General features: G+C 40.5%; 1 protein-coding gene across 1 annotated transcript in view; it reads left to right on the plus strand.

Annotated features, from left to right (window-relative positions):
• The window catches only part of DNER (delta/notch like EGF repeat containing), a 317,177-nt gene that overhangs the window by 213,874 nt on the left and 78,512 nt on the right, over positions 1-24,791 (plus strand). The window contains exon 7 of the mRNA XM_057746038.1: positions 5,906-6,019. Coding sequence (XP_057602021.1) covers positions 5,906-6,019 — 114 coding nt within the window. The remainder of the gene's footprint in view (positions 1-5,905; positions 6,020-24,791) is intronic.

Genomic DNA, 24,791 nt, shown 5'->3' on the forward strand with positions numbered 1-24,791 from the left:
GAAGGAGAGACCCTTTAGTGGGGTAACTGCTTAATTGTATTTTACCAGATTGGAAATCAGACCATTGCAGAGCACAAGGTGATTTTCGATGGCACAATTTTGAGATAAATTTTTATTTTAATAGCTATGCATTTACTTTAATGGGCATTAGGAAAAAGAGTAACTAGCACATTTCACCCATGCTGTTGTGGTTATTGCTTAGGGAGAAGCTGAAGCTAACTTGTAAGATAGAGTTGATGTTAGGGCAAAAGCTTTAAGCAAGTCGGTTCATTTGTGCCAGGAAGTGTTTAAATGCTGAGGAATTCAGCGCTTAACAAGACAAAGTCCTGATTCTCATGGAGTTTATGGTCTCCAGAGGGAACCAAAGAAGAATATCATTTCAGGTAATGATGAATATGTTGTGAAGGAGCATGCAGGAGCCCTGGGGGGACCACAGGAGGCTCCAGGGACGTAGCCTTGATCCCATGGCATCACCTTTTTGATGGGAAGGTAACAAGTAGATGTATGTGTTGTCGAGTAGAGGTAAGTGCTAAGATGAAGAATTAGAGAGGCAAGGGGCATGAGGTCTGAGCAGGTGAGTTCTGAGTGGACACCTGACTAATGGGAGGGGGCAGCCGTGAAAGGGTGCAGGGTCAGCGGGAACAGCCAGTGCAAAGTAATGGTGGGCCGCTAGGGCTGAGATTTCTGATGTCCTACAGTGGTTATTACACACAGAGAAGACTATCTGAAATTATCTTTTGTGTATGTTTCCTTACAAGAATTAAACTTATAAATCATAGTGATTCTCAAGCTCCCTCAAACATCTCAGTGTGTGTTGCCTTAGCCCTGTCTTTTGACTTAAAATTCATCAACATAATCAATTACTCGACTAAACATTTTAATTGGAATCCTAAGTCTGATAGATGCTCTCATGCACCATACTTTCTCCATCGTGACAGCATCTTTGCACACCAACACGCTCAGATCACCCCAAGCCAGACGCCAGGTGGCAATCCCAGGGCTCAGATCTTTGTCATTACATCTTCATCTCCTTACTTGACTCCACCTCTTTCTGGATTACGAGACTCATCCCACTAAGGGAGGAGCTTTATTATCCTTAGCTAATTGCAGTTCTTGACCTGAATGAATTAGATTCGGTACTTAGAGGACCAAGGTTGTTTCTGGGAGAGAGATTTTCGGCTGTCTTACAAGACCTGGGCATCCAGGGCAGTTCTCATACCGGTGATGAACACACACACAGGGGCCATCCTTTTCCTTACTGTCTCCAACTGCAGTCAACTCTGGGCTGGACTCTCCACATGGGGCTGATTTCACAATGCACAACCCTTGGGTTCAAGAGACAGCTTGACCTAATTGTTCTGATTTTGTTTGAAACCCCCACTAAGATTGTAGCTAACTTCCTTTTCTACTTAGTTGGATTTCGCATTTCTTTAGCTCCCCTAAGACATTTTTTCATCTCCCTAACGGGTTCTAGGGGTGACTTTAATGCTATTCTATTAGGCCCTCGTCTCCTTTATGTAATTCATTTTTTAAAATAAATAAATTTATTTATTTATGTATTTATTTATTGGTGTGTTGGGTCTTCGATGCTGCATATGGGTTTTCATTTGTTGCGGCGAGTGGGGCTACTCTTCGTTGCGGTGCACAGGCTTCTCATTGCGGTGGCTTCTCTTGTTGCGGAACATGGGCTCTAGGTGCGTGGGCTTCAGTAGTTGTGGCTCGTGGGCTCAGTAGTTGTGGCTCGTGGGCTCTAGAGTGCAGGCTCAGTAGTTGTGGCGCATGGGCTTAGTTGCTCTGCAGCATGTGGGATCTTCCTGGACCAGGGATCGAACCCATGTGCCCTGTATTGGCAGGTGGATTCCTAACCACCGTGCCAGCAGGGAAGTCCCTATAGTTCATTTTTAACCTCTCCTGTCTTTATTTCCTGATTTGACAGGTGAAATTGCCCTGCGTCTCCGTCTTGTTCCCCTCCCCTCCCAAAGTTAGTTGCTAACTTTCTTCTTCGTAGTGTCTCTATTACATGATGGTTTACAGTTTGCACCATATACCTCTTTCTAGGGCAGGATCATAACTGCTTGGGTTGTATCTTCAGCCCTTTCATGTCCTTGTGTGGTCTTGAAGCCACAGCACAAAAACAATGCTAAAGACTGTGAAAAGGAGCTGGGCAAGTTTGGGAACAGAACAAGGCCCCGGGGGGCTGCAGCATGGTGGTCAATGGGGAGAGTGGGAAGATGAGGGGGGAGAGGCCAGGCCACGCTGTGCTTTTTAGCCATGGCGTAAAGTGTTTGGGTTTTATTCCAAGCTTTTGGGGAAGCCATGGAGGGTTTTAAATATAAAAGTAATAGAATATAAATTATGTCTTAAAAAGATCTCTCTGGCTACTCCCACATAGACTAAATTATAAGAAATCAAATATAGTCATCAAGCGATGGGTTGGGGGACCATTGTTTGAGTCCTGGTGGGAGGCAGTGATGCCTGGAACTAGGCATCACTGCCTAATTCCATATGAAAGGTGCCATTTGGTTGTGATAATGATTTGGAAGGCGGTCCATGAGTGCTCCTGGTTCGGTTATGAGGAGGCATCATATCACTAGCTGGAGGGAGAGGAATGTAGACGTTTACTGATATTGGCCTGCATAGTTAGGTATAGACTCTGTCATTTGGGAACCAGAATGAAGGAAGTTTGTCACTGCTGCACATTTTTAGGAACATGTAAATGACAGTCATATCTTTTCTGTATACTTCTGTGTCTTTACATAGGCCTTTCTCTAGGCTTTGTCAAACTTCCCCTTGGGAACTTACAACATAGATCTTCAAGGCCTGAAATGCCTGAAATACATACATTCGTGTGTGTGTGCTGGAGCAAATTCTCCCTGACACACATGAATGGCCACCACTTATTACCTCTCCCACCTGCTCTGTTGACACCATTACTGTGTGGCTTGACCATCTTCTACTAGGTCCTCGAGGTTCCTGTCACTGCTTTGGTACGATAAAGAAACGTTATTCACAATTGGTGTAGTTACTTCATTCCCCAGAAAGAGACTAGGTTTCTGCAGAATGGAAGGAAGAACCCAGGCAAAGCTTTAATGGTCTTTTTTCACTTAAAGTCCTACCAATCCCTCATTTAGTTTTGACTCTGTGGTTATGATATAAATTAAAAAACAAAAGATGCAGGAAGAGAGATCTATAAGGCTTAGGTATCCAGCTCAGAGTATCACATGTAGCTCAATGTCAATGGTTTGTCTGAAAACTGCAGCTAAGTAAGTCTCTGCTCTCTGAGGGTCTAAGAAATGACTCATTGATATTTAAGAGCCCCTTAAGTCAGTGGCAGGATGCTCATGGTTTGTTGCGCTCTGCCTCTTCTCTCCCAGAGCTGGCCTCAGTTGGCCAGTGAGAGCAATGCAGTCAATGGTGGTACTCCTGGAACTTCCAACTAGCCACTCGTTTGAGGCCAATAGTAATACCTGGCCCCATGTGGACAAGTGTTAACTGGGTCCTGAAGTACATACAGCTCAGCAGATCCATAGGTTGGTTATTGCCCATAGTTGACCAACTGATCACCTGTAGCTGAGGATGCTGGGTAATCCTGTAATCCTATGACCCCAGCCTTGCCTCTCTGCCTCTCTCTCATCCCTCCCACACTCCTCCTCTGTTGTTTTTCATCTCCAGTTATACAGAATTCATAGACATGCCAATGTGGGTATTCTTTGCAGTCTAGCCAATTACACAGGGACTTTTTTTGTATAGTTCCATGTTTTCCATGTTTTAAAAATCTTTAATATGATGCTTTTAAAGCTCAGGAACAAAAAGCAATGATGTAGTGATTGACCCTCGACCAGTGCTCCTCACTGAGTGAGAAAACTGTTATTCTGGACAATCTTAGGCAGTGCAGGGCTGCAGCATCTCCACCACAGAATGCCAGTGTGACCCCCAAATCATTATGACAATCCCTAACACCCACACTTTACAAATGTGGATAATCTTCTTAGACTGAAATCTTACTAAACTTGGACGACATTGGAACATTTAACAGCACTGAAGATTCACCTTGCTTGTAGGTTTAATTTAATATTAGATCTATTAGATAAAAACAAATTAAAGGCACGGGGAGATTTGTGTATTATCAGACAATGTGGTTCTTAGAAAGAAATTGTTGATATTAATAAACATAACTTAAAGTGTTTAACTAAATTTGTAAATCGGACCAGACATTCATTAAGGAGGCTATTAAAAGTGATCTTTTCAAAATCTCTTTTAGTTAGGGATGCATGATGAAGTCTTTATAGGTGAAATGAAAGTTTCTTTTAAGATACCCACAGGGATAATATGGAAATATGAGGAGACTAGATGAAATTAAATGGACAAAATGTTAGTAATTCTGAATTTAGACATTTTATTTGAAAATATGTTAACCTTAATTTGTTATATTAAGATATTCTGTTCTGAATTTTAGAATAGCTTTTTGCCCTGGTGTTTGGATTTTTAGTTTACACAACTATTTTATGAATTAGCTAGAGTTTCCTAGAGCAGTATTCCCCAACATTTTTGGCACCAGGGACCGGCTTCGTGGAAGACAATTTTGCCGTGGACAGTGGGGGAGGATGGTTCAGGTGGTAATGCCAGCAATGGGGAGTGATGGGGAGCATCAGATGAAGCTTTGCTTGCTCATCGCTTACCTCCTGCTGTGCAGCCCGGTTCCTAACAGGCCTCCACCGCCCAGGGGTTGGGGACCCCTGCCCTAGACTTTTTAAAGCACATAGGGAAGAGTAGGATTGCAACCAAGGGCCTGCATGTTCACAGTCTGTAATTTAGACTAGTTTGGCAAGTCATTGAAGCTCAGGCCAATCATCTCTCTCCTAGCGTCACTGATTTATTTTTGCAAATCTCAAATACAAGTGCTAATGACAGTCTTTCAAAACTAATAATTCAGAAAGACATGTTTTTATGTACTTTATGTACATCCTGGAAAGATCAAAATGTTACAATATGATTATAATTTTGTAGGCAGTGTCTGTATAGAAATATTTCTGATAGGGATTATCTCCAAAGTATTAATAATTCTGTCACTCAAATAGCATAACTTAGGGTAACTCCTTGACACTTTCTATTTTAAATCTTGTATTTTCCAAATTTTCTTTCATAATCATTTTCCACTTTAAACTAAAAAACATGATTGCATGTTATTTTTTAAACTTGCCTTTCGGGAGGACTTTGTTTTCAAAGTTAAAATATTTGGAATTTGTTTAAGGCTTCTTGGCTGCATGGGTATTCCAATAGATTCAGGTCCTTATTTTCTCATCACACATATATAGTTATGTTTACTGAGTTTGGTTTGTGCTTCAAGTTAGAATTAAGATGAACATAGTAATGTGCTTAATATTATACGTCTCAACCTCTTTATCTTTAAATGAAGGGATGGGCATGAATTGAACACTGAGGGTCTTCTAGCTATAAAATATAATAAATTAAAAAATTTTAATACCTACCTAGCAATTTTCCTAGTGGTTTTTTTTTTTGTTAGGTAAGTGGCTGTCATCTCAGTGGTCAAGCAAGACGTTATAGAGCCTGTTTTTCCTTAGGCCAGAAGGAAGGGACAGTGGTCTTCAGTCTCAGTTTCTGAAGGTCCTGACTAATATTTCAAAATAAAATTCAGAGCTAACGCTAAAAAAAATCTCTCTTTGCAACAAAGATTTTTGCAAAGTAAGTGACTTCCGAACTATGATTCTAAACTGCTCTGATTGTTTCTTGTTGCAAAACCAAATTAGATCAAGGATGCCTGGGAGACTAGCTCAAGGCTGCTGCCTTGGTTGGATAGGTACCAGCTGACTCCATCAATTCATGGGACGGTTCATCATAGTTTTGGGACAAAGTATTTTATAAAGGTCTATCTTGTTTTCTTCAGGTTATACTGGAGAGCTTTGCCAATCCAAGATTGACTATTGTACCCTAGACCCATGCAGAAACGGAGCAACCTGCACTTCTAGTCTCAGTGGATTCACCTGCCAGTGTCCAGAAGGTAAGTATTATTAACCCAGGAATAACTTACGTTTCCCGTTTTAAATCATAGACTAATTTGATGACCTTTGTGCTTCAATTTTATGAAAAAGTCTACTCAAGAGAATTTCTTATTTTGTTCCATTTATAAAACAAGATATAAGATGAGCCTTTTTTTTTTAAGCTCTGTGCTAGAATAGCTTGGAAATTATGTCTGAATATTAGACATAATCTCAAAATTTTTGCAACTTTCATTTATACATTGAAAATGAATAACCATAATAAAATGGAATTTCTTTCTAATGGCAAATTTTGCTTGCTAAGGTTTCTATTTTTTAAATTATGCATTTGGTTTTAGATATCAGTTTACATTAAAAAAAACTTCAGCATAAAGTTCACCTGTTTTTGTCTTTAAATCAACTTTATAACATTTTGGAGACTTCTAGTCCCCTGGAAATCCACACCTTTAGAGCCACTGTTATTTAAAAAAAATAGTCGTACTGTTTTCAGTTTCACCTTGAAGAAGCAGGCAGATAATCTCAGCTATGCAGCTGGTGTTCAAATAACGATTTTGTACTTGGAGGAAGTTTTGTTCCCATTTCTGCTTGGAGGGATGTTATGGAAGAGATTGCTTTAAGCCTTTAATATTGTAAGAATAACATGATATTAGAGATGGGTTTTCCCCCCCTAAAACTAGCATGTGAGCTCCTGATCCACAGAAGCAACATTGACAGCTGCACAGAGTAGGCTGACATCCTCTGCAGAGATTAAATGTAGAGTCTGTGTGTGTAATGAAACATCTCTGTACTCAGAACAACCTGAATTGCCCCTGGCTAAGAGGCTGGATGGGGGCAGTGGTACAGATGGGTGTTGAGAAAAGACCTCCCAGGTAACCCAAGGGCGCCAGGTTACCAGGAGCAGCACCCACGATCCTCAGTGCCTCATACCCTTTCATATTTTGAAGCCTGAATAGCAACTAAGGAAGTAAATTCTGTGTCGTGGCTTCTGCTCCCCTGGGCAGGGGCAGGGGCAGGGACAGGAGCTGGTGGCCATGGCTGTGGCCTTTCTGGTTATCCCCCAGCTGTGTGTGCTTGTGATGGATGTGGTTACCATGACGATGGAGTGAAATGTGCTGGACCATTTCCACCGTTCACTGGAGTGTCAGGGAAAACTGGAAACGTTGGCAGGCAGATGACTGAGTCAGCAGCACCAGTTGTCACCGTGTGCAGAGCTTTGGGAGGTTTCTCGCAGCTTTGCCACACCCTGGATTGGTTGTTTGCCACCTAACTCTGGTTGTAGGCTATGCTTAGTGTCGAGGGTGGGCTTCAGGGTCAGTGGCTGATTGACTGCTGGCAAATCACTAATTCCCCTCCCCCACCCAATCCTCCTTTTCCTTTTCTAGTGAGTGTGTGTGATGAGGACTGTGCTTCCCTCACAGGGCCATTCTGGGGATCGAATGGGATTCTTGGGAAAGATCTTTGAAAACTCCAAAGTGCTTTATTGTCATAGTTTTGATTGCTACCAGAAAGTTAAAATGCGACCCCAGAGGCTCTGAGAAGTAGTGTCTTGTACAAAGTCACACTGCTAGTAAAGGATGGCCCTTGAACCAGAACCAGGAATTTTGTGTTCACTTGTGATCCATTTTTCTAGTTGATAAATATTTGCTGAGCACATCCTATATGCCAGGCACTGGGCTATAGGATTGGCAAAGCTGAAAGGGCCCTTCCCGTAGTGCAGACACAGAGAAGTCTGTAGTTACAAGCAGGAATGGGTGCCTTGAAGACGCATAACAAGGATCTACTTAGCTTTGGGGACCTGGGAGTGCTGTCCACGTGTGTGTGGACACCCTGAGAGAGGAGAGGGAGGAGATGGAGAAGGTGAGGGCATCACTGAGGAGCAAAGGGAAAGGGAAAGACAGTGGGCTGAGTCTTCAGGGCTTCACAGGGCTTTGTGGATGGGGGTGGGGCACGTCATCCTCATGCCGGAGGGGAGAGGACAGAGGCTTGGGTTTGGAGCCCATCGTTCTGCCTCTTGCTCACCAGCTCTGTCTCTGGGCAAGGGAGTTCATATTTCTCTGTGTCTCAGTTTTTCAATCTGTAAAATTGGGGTGATAATAACGCCCACTTCCGAGGGTCCATGAGGATTAAATGGGAAGATGCTTAGATAAAATGCTTAGCACAGCACCTGGGTAAGTGCTCAGTAAATATTAGGCACCTTATCATGATTGTTTTCCTAATGACGATTACCCTGAACCCATTGATAAATTTAAACAGGAACTTGAAATTTTCCTTCTGGAGCAGTGTGGAATGTGGGTTGGAGGGAGACAAGGGTGGGAATGAGGAGAAAAGTTTGGGCGACTGTTATAGACATTCGGGAAATCGATATTGACTGCTAGGAAGAGAAGGTAGAATTTGAAAAGGAGAGGAGCTGATGGGTTCGGGAAAACTTGAAAGGGAAAATGGAAGGGCCTGGGGATGGATGGGATATGCTGGGGGAGGGACAGTGTCTGTGTCTTCAGAAGTTTTCTCATATCAGCCACCCTGTGAAAACAGGTTTGAAAGTGTTTCAAGTCCACACAGTGTTTGAAGTTCAGAGCCAGCACTTGACCCTTGCCTGCTTCTTTTTCTTTCTCCCCAACCCCCCCCCACCCCCGCCAGTGACTAACATTTTGGCATGTTTGCTTTGTATGTATGTATTTACATATATAGTTTGTTTTTATGCAAAGTAATTTGAACGTAAATTACAGGCATCATGATGTATCGTCCACAAATAAATCAGTTTGCATTTTCTGAAAATAAGGACATTCTCCTTGATATCTACAATACCATTTTCACCCCTAAGAAAATTAGTAATTATTTCCTAATATTTTTTGCTATCTGCCCCATTTTCACTTGCTCCTGTGCATGTTTGTGTTGGTTCTGTCTGCCCTGCCTCCCTGTGATATTCTCTGAGGGAGGGAAATGGGCTTTATTCATCTCTCTGTCACCACCTCCCAATACCCTATCACAGAGCTTTCAGTTCCATATTTTGTGTTAGTAGGAGGTTAATAAATATTTGTTAGATAAATTAATTATAAAAGTCATCACTTAGAAGTCACTCACACTATGCTTAGTATCTCATTGGATCGTCACAACAATCCTACGAAGCAAATTACATTAATATTTCCATTGAACAGATTGAGAAACTAGGGCACGAGAGGGTAAATAGCCTGCCTGAGATTACATAGCTAGAAATTTAAACCCCGGTAACTTGGCACTAGCATTCTCAACCCTTGGCCCATACCATCTCTGAATATATTCTTTAAAGTGAATTTTATTTTGCTTATTTTAAAAGATGGCCTTTGTAAGCATAGTCATGAGTAAAATAAATTCAGTTTGTTGGGTTCTAAAACTTCGAAATGTCCCTGCTTAAAATTCTTAAGTCTGGAAAAAGCTAGGAATTTTTTTTCCTTTTTTTTTTTTTTTTTTGTAAGTGCTGTGAAATCCTTTTACAACAATCCCTCCCAGTCCAGAAAGCTATTAAAATGGTTTTCCCTCTGGAAAGTGCTTTCAACACCGCTAGTTCACATCCTTTCTCTTTTCTGTCCTTTTCATCTTCATCCTATTTCCTTCAAGTATCCTTTTCCATCTGATCTGGGCTGAGTCCTTAGAGGTTAAATTTTTTACTGGGTTCCCGTATCTTTTTAACCTTTCTTCAAAAGTTCAAGGTCGGGGAGGCCTGAGAGACAGCTTGTACAGTAATTATCACATGAGTTCTCCTTCTGGAAAGTATCCACTCTTCTATACTTACATTTATATCCTTCATCGATGAGCCCTGTCTTTTCTTTGAATTTCTACTTAATTTCACTAGGTTATATTTGAAAAGTGCAGTTTCAGATTCTGGTTAGAGTGGGGGTGATAAGAAACAAAAGTAAACTTGTCATGAGTATTTTCTTATTTTTAAGTTATTGAATGAAAACAACAAAGGTAAATAACTGGTAGCTGGTTTTATTGCCTCTGTATATACTCTTTACATTGATATTGTCTTTATGTTTGGTTTAGAACTTTGAGGTCCTTAAATTTTGAGATAAATGCATTTTAAATCTGAGGTGGTCTAATTATAGATACCATCACTGCTTATTGGCATTTAAATACATATATTTAAATATATGAGTATATTTAAATACACAAATAAGTAAAATTGGTATATTACTGTCCAGCCATCATCTTTGCTGCAGTATCTCATTTAAGATTTTTTTTCCTTTGGGAATTTGAAGTAGAATAAAGAATAAAGAGAAATCAGTAGCGATGAAAACATTCAGCAGTGAAGCACATTTGTCGGCCCTGCCCTTGTGACATTTGCATTGTGTTGGAACGTCTCATAGAATCTGATGACCTTCCTGGCATCTCCCTATTAGAGAAGACATATGGTAATCAGAGACAAAGTGAGAACAGGGGGCTTCATGACTAATTTGAGGAAATATTGTATGATCCAATGTATTTTAAAAGGCTAGGATTACGGATATATAGAATTTGTACGAACTGCTCTTGCACTACAATTGTGAAGGCAAGTGTTGCAACTGGGTAGAGGACTCACATTTCAGTCCTCTCACTCTTAGAATGCATTGTTGGATCCACTATCAGACATGCAGATCTTTAAAAAAAATTTTTTTTTAATTTCATTGAAGTGTAATTGATTTACAATGTTGTGTTAATTTCTTTTTTTTTCTTTTTCTTTTTTTAATATTTATTTATTTGGTTGCACTGGGTCTTAGCTGCAGCAGGTGGGCTCCCCAGTTGCAGCTCGCCAGCTCTTTAGTTGCAGCATGTGAACTCCCAGCTGTGGCATCCATGTGGGATCCAGTTCCCCGACCAGGGATCGAACCTGGGCCCCCTTCACAGGGAAGTTCCAATGTTGTGTTAATTTCTATTGTACAGCAAAGTGATTCAGTTATTCATATATATATATGTATATATCTATTATGGTTTACCACAGAATATTGAATATAGTTCCCTGTGCTATACAGTAGAACCTTGTTGTTTATGCATTCTGTATATACTAGTTTGCTTCTGCTAATCCCAAATTCCCAATCTCTCCCTCCCCTATCCTCCCTCCCCCTTGGCAACCACAAGTCTGTTCTCTATATCTGTGAGTCTGTTTCTGTTTCATAGATAAATTCATTTGTATCATATTTTAGATTCTACTTACAAGCGATATCATATGGTATTTGTCTTTCTCTTTCTGACTTACTTCACCTAGTATGATAGTCTCTAGGTCCATCTGTGTTGCTGCAAATGGCTTTATTTCATTCTTTTTTATGACTGAGTAGTATTCCGTTGTATATACGTACACATCTTCTTTATTCATCTGTCGATGGTCAAATAGGTTGCTTCCATGTCTTGGCTGTTGTAAATAGTGCTGCTATGAACATTGGCGTGCATGTATCTTTCTGAATTAGAGTTTTCTACAGGTATATGACCAAGAATGGGATTGCTGAATCATATGTCAACTCTATTTTTAGTTTTTGAGGAACCGCCATACTGTTGTCCATAGTGGCTGCACTGATGTACATTCCCAGCAATAGTGTAGGAGGGTTCCCCTTTCTCCACACCCTCTCTAGCATTTGTTATTTGTAGACTTTTTAATGAAGGCCATTCTGACTAGTGTGAGGTGATACCTCATTGTAGTTTTGATTTGCATTTCTCTAATAGTTAGAGATGTTGAACATCTTTTTATGTGCATGTTGGCCATTTGTACAGACATGTAGATCTTGTAACTTGGAAATTCATTGCAAAGTGTGGAGAGCTGCTGTCCTTCTGTGGCATGGAGATCAGGAGATCTGAGTATGGGCCTAATGATGAGTAGGAGAGTGGAGTGGTTATGAATGTGGATTTTTTGGGTCATACTGCTTGGGTTTGAAGTCTGGTCCCACTTCTTTTACAGCTTTTTGCTTCTCTGAGGCTCATTTTCCTCATTTAGAAAAGGAGAATGATACTTGTGTACCTTTTATCAGAATAGAAAAGGCCTTTACAAGCCCTTAGCACTGTGCTTGGCAAATAGTAAGTGCTGAACACATCTTGGTTGTGATGATGATGATGGTAATGCTGCTGCTGCTGCTGATGGTGACAGTGGTGATGGTGGTAATGGTGATGGTGGTGACAGTGGTGATGGTGATGGTGACGGTGGTGATGGTGGTGATGAAGGTGATGGTGGTGATGATGGTGACAGTGGTGATGGTGGTGATGGTGATGGTGACAGTGGTGATGGCGATGGTGACGGTGGTGATGATGGTGACAGTGGTGACGGTGGTGACGGTGGTGATGGTGGTGATGGTGGTGACGGTGGTGATGATGATGGTGACTGTGGTGATGAAGGTGACAGTGGTGATGGTGGTGATGGTGACGGTGGTGATGGTGATGGTGGTGATGGTGGTGACAGTGGTGACAGTGGTGATGGTGGTGATGATGAGTTTGGTAATATCACCTTGGGTGAGTCATATCATTTTTATCTCTTCCAGCCATGCTTCCTTGTTGTAAAAGGGTTCACTATTACCTTTAAGGGTCCCTACTCCTAAGTCTTTGATTCAAATATATCAGCTGAAGAATCCTTTGCAGAGTCAATAAGTCCATCTTCTTGTTTCAAATAATGTTTATAGGGAAAAGTTTCATAACCTGTAAGCGACTCTAAGGCCTAAGTCTAAAACTTAATGTCAGCCTAAAGGCCCTGTAGGTTAAATCCCACTGCAACACATTCCAAGGAATTATCCAAACTATTTTTGTTTTTCTACATTTTATAGCCTTGAGTAATCTAGCTATGTAAATCCTTTCGTCCAACTCAAATGTCAGGGTAATACCTTTCATCTTAAAGGAATTTATAGGCAATAACCACACATGTCATAAAAATTATCTCTGAGATAATGTGTATTGTTCAGCAACTGGCATGTTACCCAATAAGGATTTAGGAGTTACATAGTTCTGGGATTTGGTTGTTTTCTCCAGTATCCTGGTATGTAGGATTTGGTGAAAGCACTCTCTTAGGATCATATAAAACTGCATGTATTTATTTAAGAAACGTGCAACATGTCCTCATAAAAGCCTCAAGTAAAATTCTGTTCTTAGTCTTTTAAAATTTGGCATTATCCCTAAGTTACCACTTAATTTGGGAATTGTAATATCTGAGATCCTTGGAGTTCCAAGTGGTATATAGTTTCATCTTTTGGAACAAAGCAGGGTATTAAGACTTATTAAGTGTGAGTAAAATTTTATTTCTGTTTGGTGCATGCTGATTAATTTTTGATTTGTGGCTGAGTTCATATTTCTTTTTTGTTCTTTTTCTTTTCTTTCTTCCACATAGCACAGTTTCTCTGAGATTGTTTCAAAACACTGCAAGGAATTTTCTTTGCCTGTTCCTCCCATTAGCAGTGGGGACCAGCTGTACTCGCGTTAGTGAGTGACAGATCCCGTCCCTCACTTTTATCTCCACTTTCCCTTTGGGAACCATTCTAATGCCTGGTTTAGTGCTGGCAGATGGCAGTTGGAAGTTTCAGTGAATGAAGAAATAAGTAATGATAACTTCGTGCTTTTCTTTTTAAAAAGAGGTAGGATATACCTAGGCTGGTCACCACAAAGTCTGATTTCTTAAGGTGTGTGTCCAGACACGCACATGAAGATTATTTAGCATTATTTCAGGGAAACGCCTTGAAATTCAACTCTTTCTTTCTGGTGGCTAATCATTGTAATCACACAGCATCAGCAGTAATAATAACAGTCATGATGATATTGGCCACTTGTTGAGTGCCTACTATGTGTTAAGCACTGTGTTTGGCACTTGAAGATATTATTCAACCAAACAGCAGTTAACAGCTGGGGCTCAAGCAGACTTGCTGCTTGAGTTTCAATCTGTTCGATCATTTAGCACTTGGTGACCTTGGACAAGTAAACTGAAATTCCATATGCCTCATTTTCTGCATCTCTAGGGTGAGGGTGGTATTAATATCTACCCAGTGAGTTGTTATAAGAACTAAATGAGTGTACAGTGCACAGAAATTGCCTAGCATAGAGTAAGTGACTAATATAAATGCCACTATTTAACCCCTACATCTGTTGTACAAGGCAGATCCCGAGCTCTAGGTCTTGGTGGACCCAGTGTACAAGCCCAGCTTTGTCTGATCCTGGAGTCCGTGTTCTCTTTGCTGCACCAACCTTCTTCTCTGGTCAAGTTCTACCTTGTGTGACAGCTATTTGGGTGCATGTCTGCTTTTTCTCACGGGACTCTAGACTTCCTCAGGGCAGTGATGCTCAACCTTTTTGCATCCCTGGAGCACCTAGCACTGGAGTACCTGTGAGCCAGGTTGAATGCATGAGTGAGTAAATAGCTGGAAACAGTTGCAACAATATCATTTCATATGGGAGGAAACTGTAGCCAAGATGGGTTAACCAGTGTTCACTAATGTAACCAGATGACTCTTACTGGGTAGAGTCATTGCAAACTCAGTAATAACAGCAGTGAGGGTGGGGCTTGGATCTCATCCTTTTACTTTCGGTGCCCCATTCGTGTATGGTTTAGGGGTCACCCAGAGACATGAGAAGAGTTCAGATAAAGACTTTGGGGGTCGCCTTCTCTGGTTCTCTTCTTCCCCAGGACCCTCCTCACTCCTCACGGAGGGAGTATCCTGGGTTCCTTCCCGGGGTTCCTTTGGACGCAAAGAGTAGGTTTGATGCTAGTGGCTTGGTCTCCCAAGCTGAGGATGCCTGAAGGGTGGGCTCCCGACGTGGAACTCAGCCCGTGCTGGCTGCTGCTCCCATATTTGGATTCCTCTTCAAAACCTGCCTGCTTTTATTCACTTTCAGAGCCGTGAGGTAGGTGTAGGGTTTTTCGGTCTGGAGTTTAGAGTTATTTGTGGGGCAATCTGTTTGTTCAAAGTTTAATTTTCCATATCAGAAGCAGAATGTCCATATAATTGTTCTTAAAAGCAACAAAGATGCTTTAGAATAGGAATACAAATACCCTAGAAATAAATGGAATTTTAATTTTTTCCTTCAGCAGATTTTATCTGCTTATACATACCCTTCTGTAGATCATAGCAATTGGAGGAGGCTGGAGTAAAATTTTTGTCTACCTTGGACCAACATATCACGTGATACAGTCCAGGGTCTGATTCTGAACTGTTCAGATCTAGGCTCTGACTCCTACAAGCATATTAAGGTGGGGCTCACAGAAGACCCAGGCCTGAGAGACATTGAACAAATAAAGCTGGGAAAGTAAAAGGATACTTGTTCATGACTTTACCATATTCTCTTTTTGGTTCAATAAACCTTTCTTTGACTCTGTTTTTCCAATCTAGTTCTCATCTCATGTCACCTAATACCGTGTTGAGAAAAGGCAGCTGAAGATAGATACTTAGGCTTCTTTTTCTTCACAGAAGCCGTTTCTGCAGGTATTTTCTCACTGCTCTTCTTTTAAATTGACACAGTTATATTTTATTGTAATTTCAGTGAAGAATTTGTCATTTTTAGGGTCTCTTCTTCATAGTCAACTCCTAACTAGTTACACGTTGCAATACTTCTGGTCACTATGACCCTGGGCCTTCCCATGGGATAACCTACTCACCACTGGCCACTGTCACTGTGTTCGACTGACTCTCTTTTCTGTTACAGCCCAGGATTTTATATAACCCTTTACATAACTTTTATCATTTTTTTTGACTATCAAAGACATCTATGTTCAGATAAGCCCAAAGAAATAAAAACCCTACGATTCTATCCTCAAGAGAGATCATTTTGAATTTTAGGCGTGCATCTTTTAATGCACATTTTAGAAAACTGAAATTGGATCTCACTGTGCATTCTCTTTTGTACTGAGTTTCTAAACGTGAACAATGTGTTCCAAATATTCTTCTGTATTGTTAATTATTTTTCTTATGGGTGGTTATTAATGGCTGCATTTTATTCCATCATACGAATATGGCATTATGTACTTTATAAAAGACTTAATCATTCACATACCATGTATTGATCTTGTGGCAGAAAATCACAAGGGATCCGGGAGTGAATGAGACAGGTGGGGCTCCAGCTCTTGGGGCTTATGGAATAGCGGGTATGAGGATATGACTAAGGGTCTGACAGAGCTGTGTTGGGGTGATTGGGTCATTGAGAAGAGGGATGCCTCACCCAGCCTCGGGCCTGGGAGGCAAGTCAGGAAGTGTTCCAAGGATGCTGATGTTTCAATCAAGACCTGAAGGAGACGCAGCAGCGAGATGAATCAGTAAGGGCTGTGGGCAGAGGAAAGAGAGAATCAATGTCATGTGTCAGGGGAGAGGGAAGGTGGCATATCTGAGGACCAAAAAGAAGTTCTGCAGAGCTGTGATGCAGGATGTGCTGGAGGGAAGATAAAGGCTAGAGATGTCATAGGAGCCAGCTCAATCAGGCCTTTAAACACCATGATAAAATGATTGGATGTCACCTGAGAGTAACTCTTTGGATATTCTTAGCAGGGGAAGGGCAGAACTTTAGCGTTGGGAGGGATTACTGTGGCTGAAGTGAGAAGGGACCAGAGGAGGATAAGACTCAGAGAAACCTGTTAGGAATCTGTTGTCGTAATTTAGGTAAGCTGGTGGAATGGTGGAATGAATTAGGATGGTACCACGAGACAGAGGGACATGGACAGATTGTAAGAGGCAGAGGAGAGAGTGTCTCTGAGATGCCTCCCTCGATTCATCACCTTATAGTGAAATTGCCTGTTTCCTTGTGTCTTCCTGTCCAGCTTGTTGGATCTTTATGCTTCTTCACCAAAGGTAGCTCAGAGATCTGTCACATGGTAGGTGTCCCATAACCATTTATGAGATAAGTTAATGATGAATTAAAAAAAGAAGAGGAGGAGAGAGGGGCCAGGCAGAGCAAGCCAGCTATCAGAAGGTGCAGGCACCTTCTTGTATGGGGCTGCTCTTGGGTGGTGAGCAGCTTTGAGAGGGGAGGATGTGACGTGAACCCGAGGAGCCCATGAAATAGTCAGAGGGAATCATGGAATTGTCAGATGAAAAATGTACCTGAGTATGGGAGACAGAACTGGGCTGGAAAGGTCAATTTGGGAAGTTTCTACTTTTAGGTCCTAATTTCAGCCACAGGCATGTATGAGGTCTCCCAGGAAAGAAGGTGGCGGGGAAGAGAAGAGGGGCCAGGACAGAATGAGGAATACCAACTTTTAAGGATCACTGAAGAAATGGAATCTGCCAAAGGGACGTTTATTCTTTTTTGATTTTTTGCTTTTTGCTGTTTTTTATCATGCTGCAAGAGAACATTTCGTACGTGTGTTTTTTATGCATTTGTTCATCTATTTCAGTGAGACAAACTCCTAGAATTGGAACTACTTGTTTAAAGGGCTTACCAAGTTGTATTTAACTGTTACAAACCTGGAAAGCTTGCGGTCCAGGTGCAAAGGTGAGACTCAGTTGAAGAAATTCCAATCAATTAGAAAAAACTCAAACAAGCCTTATCTTTTATTTGAAGTTTTGAGAATTCTAAAAGGATCTAAATTATATCTAACTCCTAGATACACTGGTGAAGGCTTTTCTTGTTCTACCCAATTTCTCAGACCATAGCTGCTATTCTATGTCTGTCTTTCATTCTCCTTACTCTTATCATAGATTTATGATTTTTAATTATTATTATATGTTTATTAGGAGAATTGGCTAGGTTAGGTGGTAGCCTTGTTTTTCATACAACATAATTTTTAGACCATCTCTGTATCCATTGAAAATCTTGATTTTAAAGTAACAAACAACCCAACTCAAATAGGCTAGCAAAAAAAAAAATGTATTGGCTCATGTAACAAATATTCATGATGAACTCAGGCATGGCTTGATCCAGGGGCTCAATATCATCAAGCTTGAGTTTTTATCTCTCCAACAATCTTTTCTCTCTTTTCCTGTGTTGGATCCATTCTCAGCATGGCTGGGGCAGAGTTTGTCTTCTCCCAATAAATCAAAAGTCGTGAGGCTGACTTGGATTGTTTTGAGTTCAGACATTTGCCCACCTCTGAACCACTGTGGCCATGGTATGGAAGGCTTTGGCTGGCCAGGCTTTAGACACAGGGTCACCCTTGGAGGTGGCATTTGGGGTCCATTTCATCCAAAGTATAAGGACTAAAGAAGGAGGCATGTTGGTTTATGAAAAGAGGAAAATTGGTGCACAGTTGTCAAAATAAAGGACAATGGAATTTGGAGGGTTAAAAGTAGTAAATAAATACTGTAGCAGTAGAGTGCTATCATGCCACATGCAAAGATGAAATCTGTCTCTGTTGGGAGAAAGAGACAATTATGAAACTTGGTAATAGTTTATCCATTTTCCTCCTCAGGACCTAATAGAAAGAAATGCTGTGGTTGCCAGCAGAGAAAGAACAGTGTAAAGGAAAGGTGGACCCTCCTTAGAAACTCCTGATGGCAGGCCACACCTACGCCAATTAAGTTAGTAGCTCCAGAGGTGGGAACCAGGCATTGAATTTTTAAAAACTCTCCAGGTGGTTCCAGTGCAGCCAGGGTTGAGAGCCACTTGCCTGAAGAGCAAAGTTACAGCGTTCCCTCAGGGATTAATTACTCAGAGCAGCCCAAGAAAGTTTCTGTAAAGCTTTCTTTGCCAACAGAACCCTTGACATCCGCAAGAAAGTGGGTAATGGCCCTGTGCCTGGTGTGGTCTCAGCACTGTCACACCGAGCAACAGGGCCTAGTACCCCTTTGATGTTCTTTGTGTGGAAGTGGAAACTAGGCAGTTTCATAATCAGCCCATTAAAATTCATGAAAATGAATGTTATTTAAGAAAAAAAAGCAGATGAAGAAACTGAGGCTAAAAATTCATAAGTCCTTGGAGAGGGACAGCCTTGTCTTGTATTTCACTTCTGTCAATTACCAGATGGCTTTGGTCAAGTTATGTAACCCTTCTGGGCCTCAGTTTCATCCTATGTAAAAGATAACACCAGTTTTGTGGACTTGCTGGGTAATATATGGTAAGTATTCAGGACCTATGTATCCCTTCCACTTCCAATTTCCCAAAGATAGTTCCTGTCTTTTGTTTTTCTTTTTTTTTTTCATTTTTCTCCAGACTTAGAATTTCCACGAGTTGAGACATCAAGATCCTTCTTATGTGTGGAAGGCAATCCTCTGACTGTCTTACAAGGAAATTTTCCTCTTTTTTTATGTCAGAGAGGATGGTTATGTGGTTTGCCCAAGATTCCCAGCCTCTTGGGTTCTTCCAGGTTCCATTCTTTTTTATAAAATTAATTAATTAATTAGCCACACGGTGTAGCATGCAGGACCTTAGTTCCCCGACCAAGGATCAAACCTGTGCCCCCTGCACTGGGAGCGTGGAGTCTTAACGACTGGACTGTCAGGGAAGTCCCAGGTTCCAGTCTGAACTCTTAAGGAAGCTTCATGGCTTCTCTTGCTGATTCACTCTTGTCCCCCGCAGTCTATTCTCCACATATTAGCCAAAGTGATCTTTCTCAAGTGGAGAGCCCATGTTTTCACTCCCTGCCTCTCAAACCCCCAGTGGTCTCCCATCAAAATTGTGGTCCAGGGCTCACATGTCCCTGGCTGTCTCTCCAGCATCATTTCTTGCTACTCTTTGCTGGTGGCTTGTTCTTAAAACACACCAGTTACTTGAGAATTGTCCCCCAGGGTGCACCACTCACCTCCGGACACAGTATGCTTCTTGAGCATTTGCACTTGCTGGACTCCTTCCTCCCGACTTGAGTATGGCTCATGCTGTCTGGTCATTTAGGTCTCCCTGACTGCACTGTTTAAGACGACTCCCTCACTCTCTTCCCCTTACCCGCTTCAGTAGCGTGTAGCACTAGATGATGGTATCTATTTACTCATCTTTCTATTTGTTTTCCTCACCCGAATATAAGGTCTTGAGCTGTGCCTGGTACATGGTTGGTTTCAATTAGTACAGGTTAGATAAATGCATGCCCACAGGCAATCGCAGAACCTTCTGACTAAACCTCTAAATTTCCATTGCTAATAGCCAATTATTTTTGCTCATATAATTCATCTACTTTAAATAAGTTTTATCTCTTCCACCTTCTCTCTATTTAGGCTAAACTGGGGAAAGTTGATATAACATTCCTCTGACTTTTTCCTAGTTATTTTCATTTTCCTGGCTTAGATTTAAATTTGTCTTTTTGTTTTCCTAAAGAGAAAGTCCTTAAGGTGGTTTTTACTCTCTCAAATGGATTTTCTTAACAATTAAAAGTCACATTTTATATGTAATCACCTTCTGATGGTTTTGTAATTGCTTTTCCTAGATATTCCCCCCTTTCCTCTTTATCTTACGTAACTGTCTGCTTTCTTAGAACCTGAACAAATGTGGTCCCAGTTAAGTTTTCCACAAACATCGGCCAAAACCTTTTCTCTGATTCTAATATCATTCCTCGTCCTTCTCTGCCCAGTCAAATCTCGGGCTTTTTTTGAAGCCTAGCACAAAACCCAACTCACCCATGAAGTTTTCCTGGCCTGCCCCACCGCTGTAATAAGCCTTCTTTCTTTGGAATCATTGCCGCTCTAGAGAATGATCCCATGGTGACAGCCTGGGTTGGTCCCTCTAACCTCACACCATACTGGAATCGTTCAGTAAAATGTTTGCAGAAAGAAAAAATGGCCTCAGGTTGTCCGCTCATCACCCTGGACGTGCCCTTCTGTCAGAGGATAAGTTCTTCAGTCAGAGGATACGTTTTTTGAGAGTCAAAGCTCTTCTTTATCCTAGCTTCCCTTTGCTGCTCATCAAGACACTTAGATGAACTACATTGTCTACCTTCATCTTGGTTCAGTGATTATTCATTTACGCCCTTGTCATGAAAACAGTGATTGACCAGTCATCTTTTTCATATTTCCTCATTGTAACTCCCCAAACCTAAAACATATTTATCAATTCTGTTTTACTAACTACCCTAGTGTGTAATAAATCTGTTAGAGTGCATCCTCTCTCACTCATCCATTCATTCGTCTGTCCGTCTATTGCATAAATATTTACAGAGTGGCTGCCATGCTGGGTGCTGGGGCATAGGTGAGAGGAACAAGAAGGGCTCCTCCTCCAGGAAGTCCGTGGTCGTGTTGGGCTGGGAGACAGACCATAGTCAAGTGCTACACAGCTGTGTCATTGCAAATGCAGGGAAGTGTTATGAAGGTAATGAGCAGGGCACTGTGGTACAGAATGAGAAAGGGCTTTGTACCTAGAATGGGATGATCAGAGAGAACCTGGCTATCTAACATTGAAGCTGAGCACCAAAAGGAACCAACTGTGAGGCAGGTAGGAGTGGCCACGTCCAGGCCATGGAGATGGCATGTCGCACAGCTCTGCGTGGGGAGTGGCTTGTCTTTGGGGGAGCTGAATGGAGGCCAGTGGGCTTGTTCCTAGAGAGAGGGGGGCCAGAGTGGGGAGCTGAGTCCTAGCCCGCAGAACTTGATGCTCATGGAAGGGAGGTCAAATTTCATTCTAAGAGCAATTGGAAGCCATGATAATATTTGCATTTTAAGTAAATTATGCTCATTGCTATTTGGAGAATTTGTCATATGGGTAAGATAGAACAGGGAATCTCATCAGAGGAAACTATTGTCATAGGCGAGGAGAGAAATAATTGTAACTCTGGCAGCTCACATGAAACAAAGTGTTTGGGTTCACAAAGTACTTTGGAGCTAGAATTAATATCCACTGATTGATTCAATATGGGGGTTAAGGGAGAGGAAGCAATCGGATATGACTCTCAGGTTTCTGGCTGGAACCATTTGCCAAGACAGTGAAATCACGAATTAGGTTTTAAATGCCTACACACAGCATTTCTTATATGTAAATTGTCTTTACACTGTCAGCAAAATTACCACTATCACTTTATTCCATATTTCCCTTATTAATATTGCAGAAACTTCTGACATCTCAATAGCTTTCTAGATAGAGTGACTTTATGGTCTTGTAATTTAAAATCTTCCAGAAGTGTTTTCTTTTGGTCTTAAACATCTGATTTCCATAACATGTATATTTCAAAGGTGTTGATTTTGTATTTACATAATAAATGTTGAACAGGCATGTTCATGTAAATATTGGTTCAAATACAAAATTTGAAGCAACAGTTCACTAGCTATATCAGAGTTTTTTTGCATCAGCCCCTCATTCCTTAGATTTTTTTTTCCCAGTTCTGTTTTCCATTTTAATCCTTAACTCTTTCATCCTTTTCTAAACTTTCTTGTTGTTGCAATGGGTTGCTTTAAATCTCTTGGCTACTGAAGTTGCTTCTATGTGTCTGAAATAGAGGTTTTCTCTGGAACTATTGTATTTTGCTTCCAACATTTCCTGATGTCCATCATGAGAGGTTCGTATGGCTTGAAATAAACTATTCCAAACAAGAAATATTACCATCTTCATCATTCTCTCTGCACCTTTTGGTTAACATTATCAAATAGTTTTTCATTTTCTACTCTTCAAGTAGGATTGTAAATCCAGATATACTAGTCCATTAGCATCCAGTTAGGACTACATATTATCCGTCTATTATAGTATCTTACTAACCTTTTAGTTGTTTCAGAGACATTACTATTGTTATTTTTATTACTTATATTACAATATTGCACAAAGCTGTATTTCATTTGTCCTCCTATATAGAGTTCTTCCTGTTTTGGAGTTTGAACATATCCAGGAATGTAACTGAACCCAAGTATGTTAAATTTTGTTTTCCAACCCTCTTGCCTTTACCACCATAACTAATATGGTTTGCATATTCTGCAAGAAGAATTTTCAGAAGCATTTACCTTAAGAGATTATTGATAGGCTGACCAAAGTTCTTAAAGAGTTATGCTAATAAAAAGAGAAACTTTACCGAAGGCTATCTAAAATAATGGCTTTTAGACTTGTACCTTATTCAGGAACAAGAAAATGCAGAAATGTTCCTACTATTGGAGATGGAGTTTAAAGCTCTTTGTGTATAATGTGTGTCTGTGGGTATGTGTTGAGAGAGAGAGAGGATGGAGGGAGAGGCAGTGGAGAAAATAGAGGGAACGAGAATCTTGGTTCATTTTTAGAATGTTTCTTGGAAAGATGAAATATGTTCTGGCTGAGTCTTAGCTACAGATGATCCAAGGCCATTTCTACCGTGTGTGTAAAACATCTTTTTTCCAGCAGTCTCAGAACTGTCCTGCACTCTGAAAATTCAGTACCAAGCTGCATTTTATACCAGTCTTTGCTGTAGCTTTGGGTCACCAACTTCCATATTTTTAACAGAGAAATCAGATTCATAAACAACTATATCTGAGTTTGGGATCACTGCCAAAGGTACTTATATTTATTTAGCTAGATATTGAATATACATTGTTTCTTATCTGGGCTGCAGTTTAATTTTTGAAACTACATTCATGCAATATTCAAGCTTTCTGTGATCAGTATCATGTTTGCAAGCCAGTTTTGATTGAAAATTTCAAAAAATTACACATTAATGCCCCTGTAATATGCATTATAGCAAGAACCATAAACTAGCTAACATCTGGCCTTGATCAACACATTGGAAGGTCATGTCTGCATTTGTTGGCATTATGGCTCTACATTTGATATTTGGATGACTTTTTTATATTTGTATGATTTTACAGATGACTTCTGATTTTATAAGGAGCTGGTAAGTAAGGTGGTATGCAATATGTTTACTCCTTAGGATTCAAGTTTTATCCTTATATTATAAAAATATCTTCCATGTGATATTGGAAATACTGAGAACTAGTCAGGTTCAGGACATGTCAAATGCATTGAGTTCAAAATTCATCATTGCTAAGTCATTTCTGCTTTCTAAAGCTGCCCTAAATTTAAGAATTTAAGACACCGATGGGTCTGTTCCGGCCCTAATTTCTTATGCTAGCATAGCACCTTCAACTTTTCAAATGCTCTTATGCAAACTCTTATACGTGGAAGCCTAACATGGGGCTTTAGGAGCACAGATGTGGTTTCAGATAGACCTTAGTCTGAACCTTGCTTTTCTTGCTTACTGAGAGTCCCTGGGGGACTAATTCTCTAATACCAAGTTTCTAAGCCTTCTTCTGTAAAAGTGGATAAAAGTAGACCCTGATTGAGTCAGTGGTTGTGATAAATAAAAGATAGATACCAATTGTTTAGCATAACATCTAGTGTATAATAAGAACTCAGTCTTTGTTATTACTGTTAACACCACAATTCCTCTTTTTCTCTCTGCTAGCACAGCTGTAACTACTTGATATATACAACCGTTTTATAATCTCCATTCTTAACAAATGAAGAAGCTAAGATATATAAGAGCCAGTTACTTGATTGTTCTGATATGGTTTATCAATCAGAATTTGATTTATTGAATTGCAAAAGTAGACACCCCAATAATCATGATTTGATTATAGTAGATTTATACTGTTTTGAAGTCAGCTAGTATAAATTCTCCAAATTTGTCCTTTTTTTATCAATATTGTTTTGGGTGTTCTAGGTGCCTTGCATGTTGATATAAGTTATAGATTTACCTTGTTAATTTGTGCAGAGAAAGCCAGCTGAGATTTTGATTGGTATTATGGTGAATCAATTTGCATCTTAATAATATTGAGGCTTCCAGTTCATGAACATGGTATGGCTCTTCTTTTATTGGGTATTTTTAATTTCTCTAAACAGTGTTTTGTAGTTTTCAGTGTAGAGGACTTACATAGCTATTGTTAAATTTATTCCTAAGTATTTTATGTTTTTTAATAGTATGGTAAGTACTGTTTAGTTTTTTTTTAATTTTATGGTCACTTATTACTAGTGTATAGAAATAGTTTATTTTTTGTATATTGA

The sequence above is a fragment of the Hippopotamus amphibius genome, chromosome 8 (genome assembly GCF_030028045.1).
Source record: "Hippopotamus amphibius kiboko isolate mHipAmp2 chromosome 8, mHipAmp2.hap2, whole genome shotgun sequence".
Lineage (NCBI taxonomy): Eukaryota > Metazoa > Chordata > Mammalia > Artiodactyla > Hippopotamidae > Hippopotamus > Hippopotamus amphibius.